This window comes from Meleagris gallopavo, chromosome 1 (genome assembly GCF_905368555.1).
Source record: "Meleagris gallopavo chromosome 1, MGAL_WU_HG_1.1, whole genome shotgun sequence".
Taxonomy (NCBI): domain Eukaryota; kingdom Metazoa; phylum Chordata; class Aves; order Galliformes; family Phasianidae; genus Meleagris; species Meleagris gallopavo.
The window spans coordinates 64,696,404-64,716,179 of NC_139404.1; the positions used below are offsets into that span (position 1 = coordinate 64,696,404).

General features: G+C 39.7%; 1 protein-coding gene across 1 annotated transcript; it reads left to right on the forward strand.

The window, feature by feature from the left end:
• Positions 1-745: 745 nt before the first annotated feature.
• On the forward strand, positions 746-16,154 carry PYROXD1 (pyridine nucleotide-disulphide oxidoreductase domain 1). Its single transcript, XM_003202521.5, has 12 exons — positions 746-935; positions 2,900-2,980; positions 5,141-5,260; positions 7,230-7,358; positions 8,392-8,465; positions 9,486-9,646; positions 10,290-10,384; positions 11,759-11,888; positions 12,536-12,648; positions 13,365-13,487; positions 13,737-13,874; positions 14,317-16,154. Exons 1-12 carry the CDS (start codon positions 855-857, stop codon positions 14,563-14,565), a joined length of 1,494 nt encoding a protein of 497 aa, XP_003202569.2. The 5' UTR covers positions 746-854; the 3' UTR covers positions 14,566-16,154.
• The last annotated feature ends 3,622 nt before the right edge of the window (positions 16,155-19,776 follow it).

The window sequence follows — 19,776 nt, forward strand, 5'->3', positions numbered from 1 at the left end:
TACCTGACCAAAAATAAAATTAAAAAAAAAATCAAAGAAAACCAAAGTCAGCTGCTCTGATCTCCAGAGAGCAAACTGCAAGTTTACCCCCACCAGCCCCCTGCAGACCCCTTCTAGCTGTCTCCTTTCTGAGCAGCAGTGGATGCCTGCACAGGAAGCACCATACACTGCAGCACTGCTGCATGTTTGAATAGAGGACTGGTTGGCCTCTATTATGTCCTATACGGGGACATAAGCGCCTCAGAAATGCTAAATAGCTCTCTAACTGCTTGTTATGCTTTCTTTCCTATCCCTGAGAAGTACACAGAATTAAAGAATCGCAGAATATTCTGAGCTGGGAGGAGCCCATAAGGATCATTGAGTCAACTCCAGCCTCCACAGGGGAGCACTCAAAAATCAGACCACGTGTCTGAGAGCATTGAGGTAATGTCCTGCCTTTGAGATGCCACTGGAGGTAACCTACAAAAGAATCATAGAATCACTCAGGTTGGAAAAGACCTTAAAGATCATCGAGTCCAACCACGACCTAACCATACTACCCTAACTCTAATAACTCTCCACCCAAAGTCTCACATTTTCAATTTCCTGTTTTCCGGTTAAGAAATGCAGAGAGGCTTGGGTGTTTGTTCGTTTGTTTTGTTTTTTACTCTTTGTCTTAATTGCTGGCCCTCTACTCTCTACGTCCCGCCGACAATGTCCGGCCAAGAGCAGAAGCCAGGGCCGACCTGCGCCAGCTGAGGAAGTTTGGGTGCTATCGCACACCGTAGGCAGAGCGCCGCCGCCTCCTTCCGCGTCTGGGCGAGGAAGCGGGAGTGCTTTTCTCCCTCCCTGGCGTTCTCGGGAAAGGCGGGAAAATGGCGGTAGTCCTTGGCGTCCCGCGGAGCCGCTTTGTTGTGGTGGGCGGAGGCATCGCCGGAGTTACCTGCGCCGAGAAGGTACGGGCTGTGGGGCTGCTGCCCGCCGGGCGCATGCGCGCCCCCCGCCGTCTGGCGGTCCGTGCGTTCGTTGCGGTCAGCAGCGAGAGGGGATTTGGGTCTCTATTTAATATTCCAGGAGACTATCTGCCTGAAATAGAACTATATGTAGTTGCTATGGCCCCGTTTCACAATTAACGTTTATAATCTTTAAGATTGCTTTAAAAGAGACCAAAATTTATTGCTTTCTGATATTTTCTTCCAAATCTCACAGCGAGTGCCTCTTTTTCATTGGTTGAAAAAGGTTCTTACACAGTGACTGAGACTTGCTGCTTTTTCTCATTCTTCCCGCAGCGAGGAGATGGAACTTGATGATCTTTGAGATCGTTTCCAACACAAGCCATTCTGTGATTCTATTTCCCAGCAGCACAGGAAACACAGTTGGAATGAGTATTAGCAGTCTAATAGCATGTGTTTTAATTCACAGAATCACAGAGTTGCTGGGGTTGGAAGGGATCTCTAGAGATTATCAGGTCCAACCCCATGCTAAAGCTCATCCCTGCAGGAGGTTGCACAGGTAGGTGTCCAGACAGGTGTTGAATATCTCCGGACAAGGACACTCCACAGCCTCTCTGAGCAGCCTGTTCCTGTACTCCATCCCTCTGACAGTGAAGAAGCTACAACAACCCTGATGCTTTCTCATACAGACTTTTAGGACAATCTCCGTCTTCCAGGCAGTATTGCAAGGGTTGAGATTCAGTGCAAGTTTTCACTGAGCACCACATGTTATTCCATCCTCATGTACAGTGTTTTCTGTACATGTCTGGAAAGGGTCTTCTCAGAGAGCAGCACCTTCATAGCCATATTAGTGTATTCATTAACCCTATCAAAAATAGCCTCGTGTGTTCTGGAGAAATTTCTCTGCTGTGCTCTACATGTGTAGCTGCTGGCATGCATGAAATAATAAATCAGAAACATTGAATACAATCTTTGTCAGTCTTGAGACTAAGGCTAGAATTCCCTGGAATAAACATCTTGTCCATCATACTGCATTTTGGATGTGCACTTCAGGCTTCTCAGGCTGCTCTCTGAGAGCAACCATTGCTTCAGCTCTAACTTAAAAAAAAAAAATGCACAGTCAGGTAATTTTCAAGTACATTTAAAACAGCCTTACTGAACACCTTTTTCTTTTTTTTTTTTTTTAAGGTTAAATTTATAAAGGATGTATTACATGACATTTTGCACATATCCTCATTAAATGCATTTGTACTTTATGCCAGAAGTGTAGCTGTTTAAGTGAGATCTCCCTTAAACCAAAGTCTTGGTACTTTGACCTTCAGGTTCTTCCCATCTGAAGTACCATCATAAATGCTCAGTTGGTCATGTATAAGACAGAACATGCTTCCTGATAGTTTTTACAACCCCCATCTTGTTCATCGGTAGGATACTGTTGATAAAGAACTTGGGTTCTACTGCGGCTGAGCAATGCAGAACTTAAGGTGGAAATTCTTCCGTTGCTTGCAGCCTGTAGGAGTCTTGTACTGTACTGCTTAACAGCATTCTGAAGATGATCCACTTATCAGTTTACTAAATTACATTTAAATTAACCAATAGGAATCAGTATTTCCTCTGTCAAAATGAATTCTGTTAAAAATTGTAACAAAAATGCAGGGAATCTCCATAAATTGTGTGATCAGATTCTTCCAACAGTCAGCCTTAAGAATACAGTGAAAATATTCTTTTGAGTAGTCTTTCTTACAATGGCTGCAGTTGTTAAAGTTGTATGACATAAATCTTGGCTTTCCCAATTTGATTCATTTCAGTTATGTCCTGTATTATTCTTCCATAGCCTTGAAACAGTGTTTACCTGATCCAGATTTACGTAATGTAGTAACGTATATTACTTTACTCCAGTAATTTTATTGTGTTTAATTCAAATTCTGTTGATGACTACTTGCTCATCATATTTTCTGTTTCTTTACAAGCTGGCCCTGGACTTCCCGTCAGAAGACATTTTGTTAGTGACAGCTTCTCCAGTTATAAAAGCTGTAACAAATTTCAAACAGGTAAGAAAGCTTTCATTTTTGTTAGAGTAAGACATCTTCAGAAGTGTGTACTTGCACAGATAACCTTAGAGTCTAATCTTGAAAGTGTTTATGACTGTGTGTTGTTTTGTAGTGTTTCATAATCATTACTAAGTTCTCAGTGAATATATTCACAATATTAGTAAATGACCAAAGATTAAATTGGGTACTTATATGATTTAAGCGTTTAATACATTTCTACTGAAGCATCATTTCACTACTTCGCTAATGGGAATGCTCCATCTTAAGCTCCAAAATGGTATCTTTGGAATAAATTATTTAAGAAATTTAGTCTTGCTAGTGGATCTCAGATTCCCCACCGTTCTGATAGTAGGAGTATGTTAGAATGTCAGGCGGAATGAGGCTTCTGGCATGTAACAGGAAAGGATTATCCTTCTGTGAAACTGTGCTCAATTTCATCTTCCAGTAGCTGGTGATTCTTTGCTGCTATTTTTAAAAATAAAATAATTCCATACTCAAGTTCAGATTTCTGGCTTGTAGGTTCATTAGCCAGAGGTACTCAGATCTTACAAGGCACTGCTCTTTTTCCCACCACTTGGGAACGGATTTTTCAGTAGGTCATGGGAAGAGTTGGGCTTGGATTGCCCAGAATTCAGGATGCAAAGCTTCAAGTTACTTAAGCTAGTCCATAGGAAGTTAAGTTTTACCACTTGGGGAAAGTTACCGGCCTTCTGCTTGGTATTTGTGTTTTTCTGAGAAATGGTTCATAATAAAAATATATCATAGTACAGGTATACAGGTATATCTTAGGACGAGTAAAAAAAGTTTTTATTTCTTTTAGGTCTGCAGGTCTCAGAATCAGTTTTCCTGATGTATTAATGCTTATATTCAAATTTCTGAAGGGGGAAAATAAGGCATAGAGATTTAAACAAAAGTTTTTGCTTTTAGTAGCTGTAACTGGCTGCCAGCATCTGAAGGCTCTTTGTGAGAATGCAAGGTAACACCCAACTAATGAATCTCAAGCACAGATACAAATTGGGCAGAGAATGGCTTGAGAGCAGCCCTGAGGTGAAGGATGTGTGAGTGTCAGTTGATGAAAGATTCAACATGAGCCAGCAATGTGCGCTTGCAGCCCAGAAGGCCAACCGTATCCTGGGTTGCATCAAGAGAAGTGTGACCAGCAGGTCGAGGGAGGGGATTCTGCCCCTCTACTCTGTTCTCATGAGACCCCACCTGGAGTACTGTGTCAGTTCTGGGACCTCCAACACAAAAAGACCCGTTGGAGTGGGTCCAGAGGAGGACTGTGAGGATGATCAGAGGGCTGGAGCACCTCCCCTATAAGGCCAGGCTGAAGGAGCTGGGGCTCTTCAGCCAGGAAAAGAGAAGGCTCTGGGAGACTTTATAGCAGCCTTCCATTACATGAAGGGGGCCTACAGGAAAGCTGGGGAGGGTCCTTTTTTAAGGGCATGTAGCAACAGGATGAAGGAAAATGACTTTAAAATGGAAGAGGGTAGATTTAGATTAGATATTAGGAAAAAATTATTTACTGTGAAGGTGGAGAGACAGTGGAATGGGTTGTCCATTGTGGTTGTGAATGCCCTCTCCCAGGAAGCACTGAAGACCAGGCTGGATAGGGCTTTGAGCAACCTGGTCTAGGGGGAGGTGTCCCTGCCTATAGCAGGGGATTGGAACCAGATGATCTTAAAGGTTCCTTCCAACCCAAACCATTCTATGATTCCGGGTTTCAGAATGCTGACTCTGGTGGGTATCCAGGACAGACATTTACATATTGCAGAGATGTAAAGTCTGTAATTCATATCAGCAGAAGTTTTGGCAAGTGAAGAGTAAGGGAATAACTAAACACTATTTGAAGGCAGCAGCATCTAAGTTTTGGACATGTATACCTTAAGTTCTCTTTGAATCACAGAGGTCCAGTTCCTAGCTGTGCACCAGACTGTTTGAATACCCTACAAAGTAGAGGGCCTGAAGGTTCCTATGCAGCTATTTCCTTCTGGAACAAACCTCAGTTCAACATAACTTACTTAGCTGTTTTCCAAGTTCTGTTGTTTGTTTTGTTTGTTTGTTTGTTTTTTCACCGGTCTCTGAAATATCTGATAGTGACTACATGTGCTGCTGATAGATAGTTATTCATATTTTTAAATCTCCTTCTGTTTCTTCCAGGTCTCAAAAACACTTGAGGAATTTGATGTGGAAGAGCAACCAAGTTCTCTGTTAGAACAACGATATCCCAATATTAAAGTTATCCACTCTGCTGTAAAACAATTGAAAAGTGATGAGCATGTAAGATAATGTTTTCTCTTTTTAACTTACCATGTTTTTTGGAGGTAAAAAAAAAAAAATCTGAGAAACCGTTGAGTGATTTTGGCATGAAATTCTGTTCACAACATTCTGGTTATTAAAATGAAATTTACCAAAAATTACAAGAGAATACTTCTGTAGCAGAAATGTGAAGTCACAGCTTGAACCAGTGTTTGAGCACCTGGTGGGAAGGCAGGGCCAACCCAGGGGAGCTCAGGTGGATGCAGTGCACCTGAGTGACTGGAAGAGGTGGAGCCAGGATCCATCCCTTCCCAGACCTCATTTAAGGGTTGGAAGTGAAAGTAAGGGTCTCTTACTGGAGATCCCTGCCTGCTTGAGGCATCCCAAAGATAAGCAGCTTTTTTTCCTTTGTTTTTGTGTCCACAGTTGCTGCATTTGGGCTTGTCCTTATTTGCTGCAGCTGAAGACTTTGCTAGCCTGCTATTATCACTGCACTTTTCATCACATTATAAACTCCTTCATTTAATAGATATTTATAGTGGTGTTCTAGTAGACTGTGGCTGCTTGTTAAACGATTATAGATCAAAATTTAGTTGTTAATCAACAAACTATGCCCTTTTGATTCATATTTTTGATACCTTGGATTTGTGGCATTGAATACCTGGTTGGAACAGGAGGAAAAACAGTCAATTAAACCTATGTAGTTTATCAGTGTAGGTGTCAGAAAAGTAAAAAAGAAAAAAATAAGAAAAGCCCTTAAGTGTGTGTCTTTGTGATTCCTGAATTACAACTTTTTGCTACAAAGGCCAAAATTTTAACAACTTTATGATAAAAAACTAATTCTCAAAGGAGCACCATTTCTACCTTTCCTTTGTTCTTTTTAACAAAAGAAACGTTGCAGGCAGGAGCAGTGCACCATACATACATGTCCTCTTTACCGTCCAAGTCAGCTTGATGTGCTTGCTTTGTTTTAATTCAATGATTATTAGAAATTCATGTTCAGGTCTCAAATTGTTCTTGCTCATTTTAAGCAGTAGAGCTGTGACTTCAATTAGATTGTAAGGCTGCTTATATTGTGACCTGAACTGTTGACTTGTAGCTTCACCACTGTATGGTTTTAGTTTAGTCTAAGTGGATTCCAGTAGCTCATGTATATGGATTTTGAAGGATCTTTTTCCTCTGTTATCTCAAAATCTTTAAAACCTCCCTTTGTGTGAAACCACTGTCAACTATTTGGCTTCTAGTTTGGAAAGCATCAAACAATACTTTAAATTTAATGTGACTTTGTTGCAGAGTGATGTAGCTTGTTTAGCACCTAGCCTTTGTCTTCAGCAAAGAACTAAGTTTGTAATCTTTCTAAACTTTATTCTGGGTAGCACTCAGTTAATACAAGTCTGCAGTTATTTAAGGTAAGAGAAGTCAAAGAGTTTAGTGTCAGTCTCCAATTGTGTGTGTGATTATTCATTTATTAAAAATCATAAAAGACCCAAAGATGTGTTGGTGTCATAAAGCCGTACTTATTTTTTCCTAATAAAACCAAAGATCTGGATTGACCAGTGCTTTGCTCTTACAGCTATCTTACTACTATCTAGAAGTGTTATGAGTGGGATTCTTAATTGCTAATATAGAGTAGTCACAGGTCTACATCTGTTGCTGGGGTGGGGGGACGCTAACAGAGAGCAAACTGATTCTTTCAACACAGATGATGAGTACAGGGTGCCACCAAGAGGTAATGTTTAGATTTCATCTGTTTTTAAGTGTACGTGTTCCATTTCATCAGTTATACCATATCACATATTTAGACCTGTAAGTCTATGGTGAGTGTAACACGAATGAAATAGTTCATAATGAGAGAGTGAAAGCTTGCTTGTTTTTAAGAAGCCAGTGCAACCTTTAAATACCTGCAAAAAACTGTGACATCAAGAAAAAAAGAAGCCAGTGTTGTTTTATATGTCTCCAATTATTTCTCTTTTCCTCTTAATTTTCACAGAAAATTTTCACTGAAGATGGGAGAGAATATATGTATGAGAAACTTTGCCTGTGTGCTGGAGCAAAACCTAAATTAATTTTTGAAGGAAACCCATATGTGTTAGGAATTCGGGATACTGACAGCGCACAGGTAAATGCACTTTGGACTTGTATGTGTGTAATATATTCATCTTTCTGATGGGGGTAGCTAAAAATGGTTGCAGGGTGAAACAGAGGAACATCAAATGCTGTTTGTTACTTTATGTCCTTAAATAGAACGTTTTCAGTAGCAGAGAACGCCTTCAGAAACATTAAATAATTAGTGACTAAATTTATTAAGTTTATAAATGGTTCATGGATTGGGTTTCTAACAGAAGAGTCCAGAATCTTTTGCTCTCTGGGCAGAAGCCAACCTGAAAATGCAGACAGGAAGTAGGAACTTCCCTGAAAAGGTGCATCAGTACATTGTGTGAAGGGCTGCTTCATACTGAGAAGCAACCATGGGTGGACTTCTGGTTGTACAGAAAAGAATTGCTATTGTAATGCAGGATGTGGACTACAAGATGTTTTTGTGTGTTGCTGTTTGTTTTGGATATTAAAACTTTACCTGAGGTTACAAAATGGAGAACTAAAAATAGGAGGTGCATTGGCTTGTATTTCTTTTATTTCTCTCACCACTAAGACTGGATTTGGAGACTTATTTCTTTCTAAAAATTTTTGGGGCAAATAAAAATCACTTCTCAGATTTTCTACAGATCATTTATTTTGTTCCTGAATTCCAGTCAGGAATTCTTACTTTCCAAAATGTCTGCATCTTTGCTCTCTTAATGTTGCAAAAATTACCTTGAAAATTATACAAACTGTGATAAAATTTGATTAAGAGATAATAAAATGCTAGCGGTCTCTGGGACATAAAGTTTTTATGGATTCTATTATGGGTTCTGTCAGTTGGGCTTAAATGTAATTACTTAACATTCTCCTGGCTCAGCTTGAGACTTAGAATGCTGCAGAAATAATTTCATCCCTTAATGTGATAGAACTTCCTGGGTTTCATTTAACAGATTCTTAGCCTAAGTAAACGTTTATCAGTAGTTTGAGAAAATGAAACTAAAATCACTGAGAGAAAGTATTGGAAAGGATATATTTTATCAGTATTCGTTCAATTGTTTTCTTTTCTGACACAGGCTTTTCAGAAGAATTTGGCTCGAGCTGAGAGAATAGTAGTGGTTGGTAATGGTGGGATTGCACTTGAATTAGTGTAAGTCAACAACTAAGTTATAAATTTACATATGCAGATAAAATCTTTAATAGTTTGATGCTCAATCTTGTGTGCATGAGTTTGGAAGAAGGTTGACTTATAAAATTATAGCTCTTAATCAGTTTTTCTACTAAATGCCTTAAGAATTGTTTTTCACCACACAGTGAAGGGTATTGTCACACAAAATTCAGACAGCTTTATAAGAGGCTTTGAAATACAGAAATGAAGAATATACAGCATTTTTCTAATTTGGCACCAACAGATTTCTGTTTATGCTATTAATAGTGATATTTATGTTACAAAACTTCTCTATCTTCTAGAGATAGGAGATGTAACAATGAAAGAGCTGTTCTTGCAGCCAGCCTGATTTAAGTTGATAGAGCTTCTGAACTGTCTGATAAGGCTTTTGTTGTAGGGAAGATACTGAGCTGTGTGGTCATACAGTCTGATAGATCATGAAACCATTTATATTATACAATTATATAGTCTTGTTTTGCATTGTAGGGAACTGGTTTTTAAATTGGGCAGATACAAACTTGATGCTGGTTGGACTTGATGATCTTGAAGGTTTTCCAACCTACATGATGCTATGGTTCTGTAAATTGTCCTCTGCATTCCAGTCTGTGTTCCATCTGATAGCATCTTTGATGGACAGGAACAGTTCCAAATACCAGTTGTCAGCAGTGGGCAGTTTGGACAAAATGACTGATTTTTTTCATTGTGAGGAACAGGAAATACTAAGCATTATTACTACAGACTTGATCTCCCTTTCCCTCCTGCCATAACAACAGTTGAGTTTGTAGTCATGAGAAAGTAGAAGAAAAAAGGTGTCTCTTCTTTCTTTTGTGGCTTCCTCATGCAAATATATAAAAGGCTGTAGTGAATTTGATAGGTTTGGAAGTCTTGGTCCTTATTTCTGGCTTCTGGAATAGAACCTTGCAGACTTTTGTTGTGTTATTGAGAGTCATAGATCCTTTTTTGAGTACTGTCTAATTTTATCCATTGTTTAAATGCCCACAGGTATGAAATTGAAGGCTGCGAAGTAATCTGGGCTATCAAAGACAAAGCCATTGGAAACACTTTTTTTGATGCAGGAGCAGCTGAATTTCTTATTCCAAAACTGACTGCTGAAAAACAAGAGACTCCAATTGAATGTAAAAGAACCAAGTATACAATGGAAGGTATTGTGTTTCAGTCCCCTAGCACTTCAGCAGCATTTAATATTAAAAATAGCCCTGAAAGCAGTTAATTTAGCAGGCTCTAAGTATGGTTTACTATTATAAGCTATTGCAGTCTGTCTAGCTCTTAAGAGCCCATTCTGATGCCAAGCAGTGGCATGGTTGTTTCAGAGGCAAGTGCAGTAATAAAAGGCATAACACTGAAAGGTGATAAGTAGTTGTTTGGAGTCTGATTTAGATATTATTTACATATTAGAAGAAAGTTTTTCACTCAGAGGGTGGTGACACAGTGGAACAGGTTGCCCAAGAAGGCTGTGGATGCCCCATCCCTGGAGGCATTCAAGGCCAGGCTGGATGTGGCTCTGGGCAGCCTGGTCTGGTGGTTGGTGACCCTGCACATAGCAGGGGGTTGAAACTGGATGATCTTTGTGGTCCTTTTCAACCCAGGCCATTCTGTGATTCTATGATTTGTCTGCAAATTAATGATGTTTGGGATTTTGCATTACCTTACCTGGTTTGTTACACGTTTCTCCCCCTCTTTTTGTAACCAGATCGTATTCCTCTTGATTCATAATCGTTGGTCTGAATTCTGCAGGCAGTGAAGTATGTATGCTAAATCTGATATTCTCCATCTCTCTGTCATCAGGAAGTGAGAAGAAAGAAAGGGCCGCATCTGACAAACTGGGCAGTGCTTTGGGCCCTGACTGGCATGAAGGCCTACAGCTGAAAGGAACCAAAGAGGTATGTTTGTGATCTTGCTTGCATTTGTTTAATTGTTGTTTTATAGTGATAGCATTACAGAACTTATGATGATGAAATGTAACTTTTAGGAGTATTAGGATGAGAAAAATGAAATGTGTTTGAACTGGTTCACTTATCAGAATTACAGAGAAAAATGTGTTAACAGAAGTCCAATTGTTTTCTTTTTCAAGAGGGAGGTGGCAAATCAGATCCATGACATGGTTTCATCAATTTTCTATTCAGATTGAAACATAAATGATGGTTTGCACACCTCTCCAGGACTGGTGTCAATCTTAGCATTAAACAGAAGCAGTAATACGTCCACTCTCTAACTTCTAGCTGCTTCAGATATATTTTCCTATGTGAAAAATAGGACAGTATAACTTGTACAGGGGTATAGGGTTATTATCTTTATCATAAATTATGATAGAAAGTGGAAGGACTTAAAATTCTGCAAGGCAGTGTAAGGTAACTGTTGTGTTATAATCTGAACCTCCAATTGGTCACCTGGGGAAAGGACTCAGCCCTGGGAGCACAGCAATTCAGCTGTGTGACTGGAAGGGGTAGAGCCTGACTGCATCTCTCTTAGACCCCATTTAAGGGCTGACTGCCATGGGGAAGGATCTCTTTCTAGAGATTCCTTCCTTGTGGAGTTTTCCCTGTGATCCTAGATCTTCAGAGACGTGTGAGCATCTTTCCTTTTCCTTTGTAACACCATTCCATTTACGCCAGACCCTTTGTTACTACACTCCTATGTCACCCTTCCACTGTGACCTTTCTGATTGTAACAGATTTTTTTCTTCTGTTCTGTTAAGTTCTGTATTTCCCTCTTGCAATGCAAAAGCATCAGTACTTCTGTGTAAGGTTTCCTGATCCGAAATAAAATATGCAGAGGCAAGCTAATATTCATCTATTTAGTAGAGGTACTAAGATCAATGGGGGGCAGCTGGCCAGTAGAGTGTCTCCCTGGGGTTACCCCAGCAGATAACATCTCACCAGCAGGCTGCTACTGGTCACTTAACTCCCTTAGTACTGTGGCTATGTATATAACAGCAGGAGACAGTAAAGCACTGTGTATCAGAATGAACAAGGTTGTTCACAGAAAGCAAGCAGACCTTTACAGCTGCAGAGCAGTTTCTCACAAAGATGTTTCTTCTAGCTACATGCAGAAGGTAGAGGCAGATTACTTGCATTCCCAAGGTAACGGACCAGTCACCTATCCAGGCTGTGATCTGTAGCTGGCTAATATGCTGTGTGATAGGATGGGATAGATGGTAATTATTGTTTTGTTTAGTAACACCTCAATTTGGATGAAAGTCTATTATTTGCTATAATATTGCTAATTAATTAAAAATTTTGACAATCTTTCTTTAGTTTTCTCATAAAGTACATATTGAAATACTATGTGAAGTGAAGAAAATACACTCACAGCAAGAATATATACAACTGCAACAGACTTCCTTGGCTTTTCCTAAGGAGGGGAAGAATGTAGAACCAGATGAAGGTAGGTGTGACCGAAAAAAAAAAAAAAAAGTGGGTGCTGGTGCTGATTAGGAAGGCATGCTGAAGTAATGTTGGAGCATGTTTGAGCTTGATTGCTTTGTACTAAAGAAAATGCAGATTTGAAAGAACAGACCTTTATTTCTGTAAATTAAATGGTGTTCTAGCAGTTTTTGTAGCATCATAGAATGGTTTGGGTTGGAAGGGACCTTTAAGATCATCAAGTTCCAACCGCCTGTTATAGGCAGGGACACCTTCCTCTACACCAGGTTGCTCAAAGCCTCATCCAGCCTGGCCTTGAATGCCCCATTTGTAGGCGTTGAGGATTTATGGGATATATTTACGTTACAAAATGCTATGAAACAGACTTATTTTTCAACGGAGTCACCTAAATATTGTGTGTAAAATACTTGTTCCTGTGGTGGTTCGATAAAGGATTTGATTCGGGAGAATTCTGGCTCAGCTCCAGATCTCATTTTTTTTGGTCCCAAATGAAATGAAAAGGTTTTATAGGTGATCTCTATATTTGGAAAATACCTTTTCCTACGACCAGATATCTCAAATTATTTTCATTTCACATCTTATAATAAGACATTATTAAAGTATCTTCTGTTGGTTATATTGTCAGGGCAAATTTTTCCCCTTTTTCAGTTCTGTGGCCTGTATATGTGGAATTAACTAATGGAAAAATTTATGGATGCAATTTCATTGTCAGTGCAACTGGAGTTGTGCCAAATGTGAAACCATTTCTTGATAGCAATAATGTAAGTATTTACTGATTTACTTTGAAGTTTGAGCTGTTTGGTTTTGGTGGTTTTTTTTCTTCTTTATTTGTACAAGAAGATGAGCTCTTTCAAATGGTTTATGCTTCTCTTGACGTGAAACATTGATGTACAGCATTTCAAAATAAGGCCGGTATGCTGAATTCTGAAATGCAGTAGTGCTCTGTTCTTAAACAGTGAGAAGAAAGTGTGGGTTGGTAAGAAATTCTACTTTTGCTAACTTTGTTATTGTTCATTTGAAGGGTTTGGCAAGATTCAGGGTAAGTTCAGCAGGGGGTTGGGTTGCATTATAATATGGCATGGTAATTCTGTTTATGTAAGCGATTGCAAAAAGTACTTTGTTCTGACACTCTTCAGGGAAATCTGTTTTATTCCCTTAAAAACAAAGTTGCCTTAAGATTGGAATGTTTGAATGTGTTTCTGCCTTTTAATCAGTCTTCTCTAATTGAGTCAGATTAGATGAGCTTGAATAGTCATAAGTTGTTTACACTGAATTAGCTTTTCTCTGTTGTTAAATGGAGTCCAGAAGAGCATCTTGCTGAGTATGAATCCCTATCTTCAAATGATTAAGCAGAAATTTTAAAGGAGAGCCTGCCATCAAGAAGTAGCAAATGAGGTGACCACCGAAGATAGACAAAGGAAAATTACTCAGTTAAAATTACTGTTATTCTTCTATACTGATCTGTACAAATCCTTAGTTTGCTGTAGGTGAAGATGGAGGCCTTAAAGTAGATAAACACATGCACACATCCCTGCCAGACATCTATGCAGCTGGGGATATCTGCACGGCGGCGTGGGAACCCAGCCCTGTGTGGCACCAGGTAAAACAAACGCTACAGTTGTGTGCTCAGTAGGAATCTATAAAGTAAAATACACAGTTACTTAGATGTGAGGAAAAGTGCTATTGAACAGGAAACCATTGAGTTAGTAGATAATCCTGGGCGTGCTGATAACAGATAACTTTATCTATGTGGCTGAAAGCCAAGTTGTTCATCTTTCTGACTGTGATGAAAATACGCCGTATGCCTTCATTGCACACTGACACGTATCGTGTACCTTCTTCTTTTCAGATGAGACTGTGGACTCAAGCTAGGCAGATGGGATGGTATGCAGCAAAATGCATGGCAGCAGACGCTTCAGGAGAGTCTATTGATCAGGATTTCTGCTTTGAATTGTTTGCTCATGTAACAAAATTCTTCAATTACAAGGTAAGTATTCTCTTCTAAATTACTGAGTAACACGCGTTGCTTGTTCATATTCAATTGCTAATGCTGAACAGATGGTTTAATATTGATGAAACAGTGTTCTCTGTATAATTAGTTTAGATTTTCTCTGTTCATGCTGGCTGAATGCTGAAACTGAAAGGGACAAAGGTATCCATTTTATTTCGTTAAGATTCTGTTCATGAAGAAATTCAATACAGTTCAGCATGGGAATTAGCTCATTATTGCTTTTAGTGTGTCATATTTCAAGGTGAAGGTTTTTAATTACACTGTGGCTCCCAGAGCCAATAGAAGGCGGACTTTCTTTTTACTCTAGGGGCAAATCCCTGTTTACATTTCTCTTTTGAAGCTTAGAATGTTAATGGTGAAAACACTAAAAGCCACTGCAATGTTCTTATGAGTGGTTTTTCTTTTTTCCTTCTGCTAGGTGGTGGTTTTGGGAAAATTCAATGCTCAAGGCTTGGGTTTAGACCATGAACTAATGCTGAGATGTACCAAGGGACAAGAGTATGTTAAAGTGGTGATGCAGAATGGACGAATGATGGGAGCGGTGCTGATCGGTGAAACAGACTTGGAAGAAACTTTTGAGAACTTGATTTTAAATCAGATGGACCTTTCAGCTTATGGTGAAGATCTCCTGAATCCAGATATTGATATAGAAGATTATTTTGATTGAATGAAAACCAATTTCTATTTTGTATACAGTTTTAATACTGACTATTTGTCTTGTGAAATGTCTTCTGGGGTTTACCAGAAAACAGGGAGAAGTGCAATTCTTTATTAAGATCTTTGAGTTGATGTCAAATTAGTAAAAGGCAAATAAGGTCAATCTGGGTAGAAATGCAGCAGCAAAAGCAAGTTGATTAATGTTAGCAATGATTTGATCTAGATTAGATGAGAATATGGAAGCAGGGCTATTGCATTCCTGAAAAGCAGGCTTCGTTGTGCTGTTAAGATAACACTGCATTCAGTTCAGGGTGGTCTTCACTGTTGGAAAGAATGTAAATAAAGCACTACATAATACATGTTAAATCCAGTGCCTTCCTACTGGGGGAAGAACCATGCATAATGTTCTACAATCTATTCCACTTACATCCTTCTGCTGCTAATAACTTCAAGTACTTGGCTCAGGTTTTAAGTCTCCTGTTCCAGCTAACAGCACCATCACTTTCAAGCTGGCACATAAAGCTCTTGCCATCTGCAGTGTAGCTTGCAAATACAGAACAAACTGGATGCTTTATGTTTGTTTCAGGTATTGTGGTAGAGCTGAACTGATGCATCCTGTGTGATTTTCAACAGGAGCAGTGTGAAGCCACTCCAAGGAGGGGTTGGCACAAGGCCACTGGTGGCTGTCACTTGCAGAGATCTTATCAGATCTGTAGAGCAGACTGCTGGATGTATATCTCATTAGGTAGATGGTACTGGGTGCCATCCATCACTGCTGGAAAGTGTGTGGCCCTATGCACAAAGCTGATATTGGACGTTTTGCACTCTCAATACTAATTGTTTTAAAGATTTTTCTTAAACTTTTGTGCTTTTTATGCTGATGGGGTTCAAGCAGAGAACTATTGCAGTCAGATTAAGAAGTCATTCGAGGTTCTTTGTCCTTGCAGCTTTCTGCCCTCTCCTTGCTTACAGTCATGCATGTTGGTTCCAGGAAGGAATTTCTGGAGGTAAGAAATTCAAATTTGACTTTTGGTAACTAATGGTAAGCCCCATTTTTGCAACTTAGTAATATGTTTTAAGATTTATTTTTTTATCTAAATTATTTTAAATATAAGTCTTGAATTATAACACGCTACCTGCATGTATGTTTAGTTATGGAAGATGTACTGTAGTCGTCATGATACATACGTGCAAGTTTGCATATGTTACTTTCTTTGTGACAAGTAATAATAGTTACACTAAGTGCCTCATTTCCTAGTGATAAAATCCAACTATTGAAGCTATTCCTTAACATTGTCTTCATATTCTATAGCATCGTTCATGGACACAAATTGTTTCATACTTGATTTTGATCTGGAGTTGAGAGTTACTATTCAGGATTAAACTAAGAGTGTTTCTTTGTACAAAGCTGGCATTACATACTGGAACTTCTCCCAGAAAACTACTCTAATTATTTTGAAGAGAATGACTGTTTAATTAAATGAATTAATTCTATTTTTGGCAAAGCTTTTAATTAATTGATGCATGAAAACTCTAAGCTTCAGTCATGGAATTCTATCAGAAGAATAAAGGTGAAGAGCTCTACTTGAATAACATGGAGTATTTTTTGTGTGTGGAATTTTAAGTTGATACACAGCTGAATGCCTACAAAGATATAGCAGATCAAGCATTCAAACATGTATGTGCCTAACTAGCTCTTGCAGTCAGTAGTAGCTGTGTCTTTCCCCCTGTGGTAGTATAGTTATCTTTTTCTGAAAATACTGGTGTACATGTGCATCTAAGGAAGTCAATTTTTTCTGTATTTTACTGTATGTGCAGTAGAAATACATATATTCTTCTGGTATATCTGCAGCTCCTCTGTGAGGGAAGCAAAAAGATCCTGTAGCTAAAGATTTCCTCAAGTCCATAGAGATTGCTGAGGAGAGATCGTGACCCATAACAGAATGCCACAGTTGAGCCAGGAGGGTGGTACAGGTCACTCCATTCCCATGTTACAGTGAAGTTAGGCTTGAAAAGAAAAAGGCTTCCTGGCACTCAATTATATAACAAAGAAGGTAGAGTTAAGCAAATAGAACAATACTGACACACTTTAAATAATCAAATTCAGAAGATTGCTATATAAACACATCATTCAGGACTGAGGAAAGTAGAAATGGAAAGAAAGCTTGTAGTAAGCCCACCACTGCAGAAAGAACTGAAGCTCTTAACATACCCCAACACTTGTGGGCTAAAAAGCATCAGCTTTTTTTCTTCAAGAGCTATTTCATGTATGTGAAACAATGCTAAGCTACAGGTTTTGCTCCTTGTTTAGAAAGGATATTACTTTCCTCATCTTCACTTAGGTATGAAAATGAACCTTCCCAAATTTATGGTAATTAGTCCGATGTAAATAGTTGTAGAGCAAGAATGTTGCATCTAACAGCAGCTCCTCCATAAAGCTTTGGTGAAATGGATTTAAATCATTTGTTAGGAAGCTGCACATCTTTATTTTTAGCTAATTTTACTAAGTAGGTGGCAAAGTTTTTGCTTATAACAGTTTAAGGATAGGGTTTGTTTAGTAAGAAAGAGGTCACAAATGCTATGACTAGCTTTATAAGGAAACAGCTCTAAATGAGAAGTTAAACTGAATGTTATGTTTTCAAACTAGATATTGCTGGTGGTAACAACGTACCTGTACAGCAACCACTTGCATTTAAGACTAGCAGAAAAACAGAAATTTGTGATCAAAGCTGCAAGCACAGTTCAGCCTAAGGCATAAAAGCTTGTGAAAGGCCAACTGCTCTAGCTTCCCTTAAATACAGGTAAGAGGAGAATGGTCATTTGGCTCTCGGCTGAGTTCAGTCTCAAAGGAGTTGATGAAAGTAATATCCTGGTTATTGAATTTATCCAGCAGCAATTTGTAATCCTGATATTAGTGAGATGATGTATGACTGCTGTCAAAGTAAACCTTCCTGTTGGCCTATGATGTCAGAGACAGATATTGGTGGTATGGCAGTGAAAGTTGAACCTTCCCCTCAGTATTCTATTACATTTTGTTCCAGTGCAACGGATGGAAGCATCTGACATGGAAATGCATGTGAAGCCAAGGTGTGTCACTGGATTCCACCATGTGGAAAAAAAAATGGTATCCATTGACCATCCATTGACCATCCATTGATGCTTACTGAATGTTTACAGAGACCTAACAGGGCTGTGAGCATAGGGAGATGGTGGGCGGTGCATTTCAGCAATGGCAACAATGGGTCACAGGGGCTGGTGCAGTTTTCACAAGCGTGGCATTCAGGTTCTTGTTCAGTGCTGGGGAAAATGAATAGCTAACTGTGGGGACTATGTTGAAAAATAGTGTTCTGTAGGTGAGAATTTGTGCTATCAAACAGTGTTAGCGTGCTGTTTGTATCTATGACTTCCATGAAAATAAAGAGTAGGAATTACATTTGGAGCACCCTACGTACATTAGGTCAACGTACATTTATGTTCTAGTTTACGAGAAGGGGGAAATCTAGAACCCTTAGTCAAGGAAAGGACTAAACTTCACGTGAAAAAAGCTGAGTGCCAAGGTTTACAAACTGGTGGGAGCATAACACTTAATTACCTGCTCAGGTGCAGTCCACCAGGTGGCTGAAAAAAAGGCAGTGTCACACCCATTTTTAAGAAGGGGAGAAGAAAGAATAACCCAGGAAAATACCAACGTGTTAGCTTCACCTCTGTGCCAGGGAAGATCACAGAGCAGATCCTCCTGGAAGCCATGCTAAGGCACGTGGAGGAGATGGATATTATATAGGATAATCAGCATGGCCTTACTAAAGGTAGGTCCTGCCTGACCACCCTTATGGCTTTTTCTGATGGCATAACTGAGTCAGTGGACGAGGAAAGAGTCACTGGTGTTAGCTGTCTGGACTGTAAAAGGCCTTTGACAAGGTCTTCCAAAACATCCTTCTTTCCAACTTGGAAAGAATTTGATGGGTGAGGAAGTAGTTCTGAGATTGTATCCAGAGAGTGGTGGTCAGTGGCTCAATGTCCAGATGGAGCTGGATGATGAGTGGTGTCCTGCAGGGGTCTGTACTGAGGCTGGTTCTTTTTAACATCTTCTCAGTGTCATCAACAGGGGCATCGAGTGCACACTCAGCAAGTTTGTAGATGACACCAATCTGTGGGGTGCAGTTGACATGCCTGAGGGATGGGATGCCATTCTGAGAAACTCAAGCAGTGGGCCCAGCTGATCCTCTTGAGGTTCAACAAATCCAATTACAAGCTGTTGCACCTGAGTTGTGGTAACCTCTGCCACCAATACAGGCTGGGGGGCGTGAGGATAGAGAGTTGAGGCTCTGGCAGATGGTGAGATGGGCATGAACTAGCAATGTGCCCTCATAGCTCAGAAAGCCAACTGTATCCTGGGCTGCATCATAAGAATCATGGCCAGCAGGGTGAGGGAAGTGATTCTGCCCCCTCACACTGGTGAGACCTCAGCTGGAGTATTGTGTCTAGATGTGGAGTTCTCAGTACAGAAGAAACATAGACCTGTAGGGGTTTGTCCAGGAAGGGACCACAAAAATGATCCACGGGATGGAACACCTCCCCTGTGAGATCAGGCAGAAAGAGATGAGGCTATTCAGCTTGGGGAAGAAAAGGCTTAGGGGAGACGGATAGGTACTGAAAGGATAGGTACTGAAAGGGGTCTAAAGGGGGGTTATAAGAAAAAAGGGGACAGACTCTTTAGCAAGCTCTGTTGGGATAGGACAAGGGGAAATGGTTTCAAACTGACAGACAGGAGACTTAGATTAGATGAAATGAAGAAGCTTTTTGGTGGTTCCCCCCATAATAATAATGGTGGTGAGGGACTCAACAGATTGTTCAGAGAGGTGGTGGATGTCCTTGCCCTGGAGACATTCATGGTCAGGCTGGAACAGACTCTGAGCAACATGACTGAGCTGGAGCTGTCTCTGTTCATTGTAGGGGAGTTGAACTACTTTTAAGGGTCCCTTCCAACTAAACAATTCTGGATTCTATGATTCTACTTCTCAGTTATTATCTCTAAGTGAACATTCTAGGTTACGTGCTTACTGAAGCTCTTAAAAACTCTGAAACAAAGCAGTAATCGTCCAATAAATACAGGGTGTGGTTCTTGAACAGTAGCTGCAGAATAGAGAGGATCAGTATAATCCTTTGTGATACAATAGCTGGAGTTCTAGGTTCAGTTTTAGACTTTCTTGTAAAAGAAGCT

Bases quoted from the DNA above. Each gene is read 5' to 3' on its own strand.
- PYROXD1 (XM_003202521.5), top strand. From the start codon at position 855: ATGGCGGTAGTCCTTGGCGTCCCGCGGAGCCGCTTTGTTGTGGTGGGC. The intron at 7,359-8,391 runs GTAAATGCACTT...TTTCTGACACAG, and splicing joins GGGATACTGACAGCGCACAG to GCTTTTCAGAAGAATTTGGC. The intron at 13,488-13,736 runs GTAAAACAAACG...TCTTCTTTTCAG, and splicing joins CCAGCCCTGTGTGGCACCAG to ATGAGACTGTGGACTCAAGC.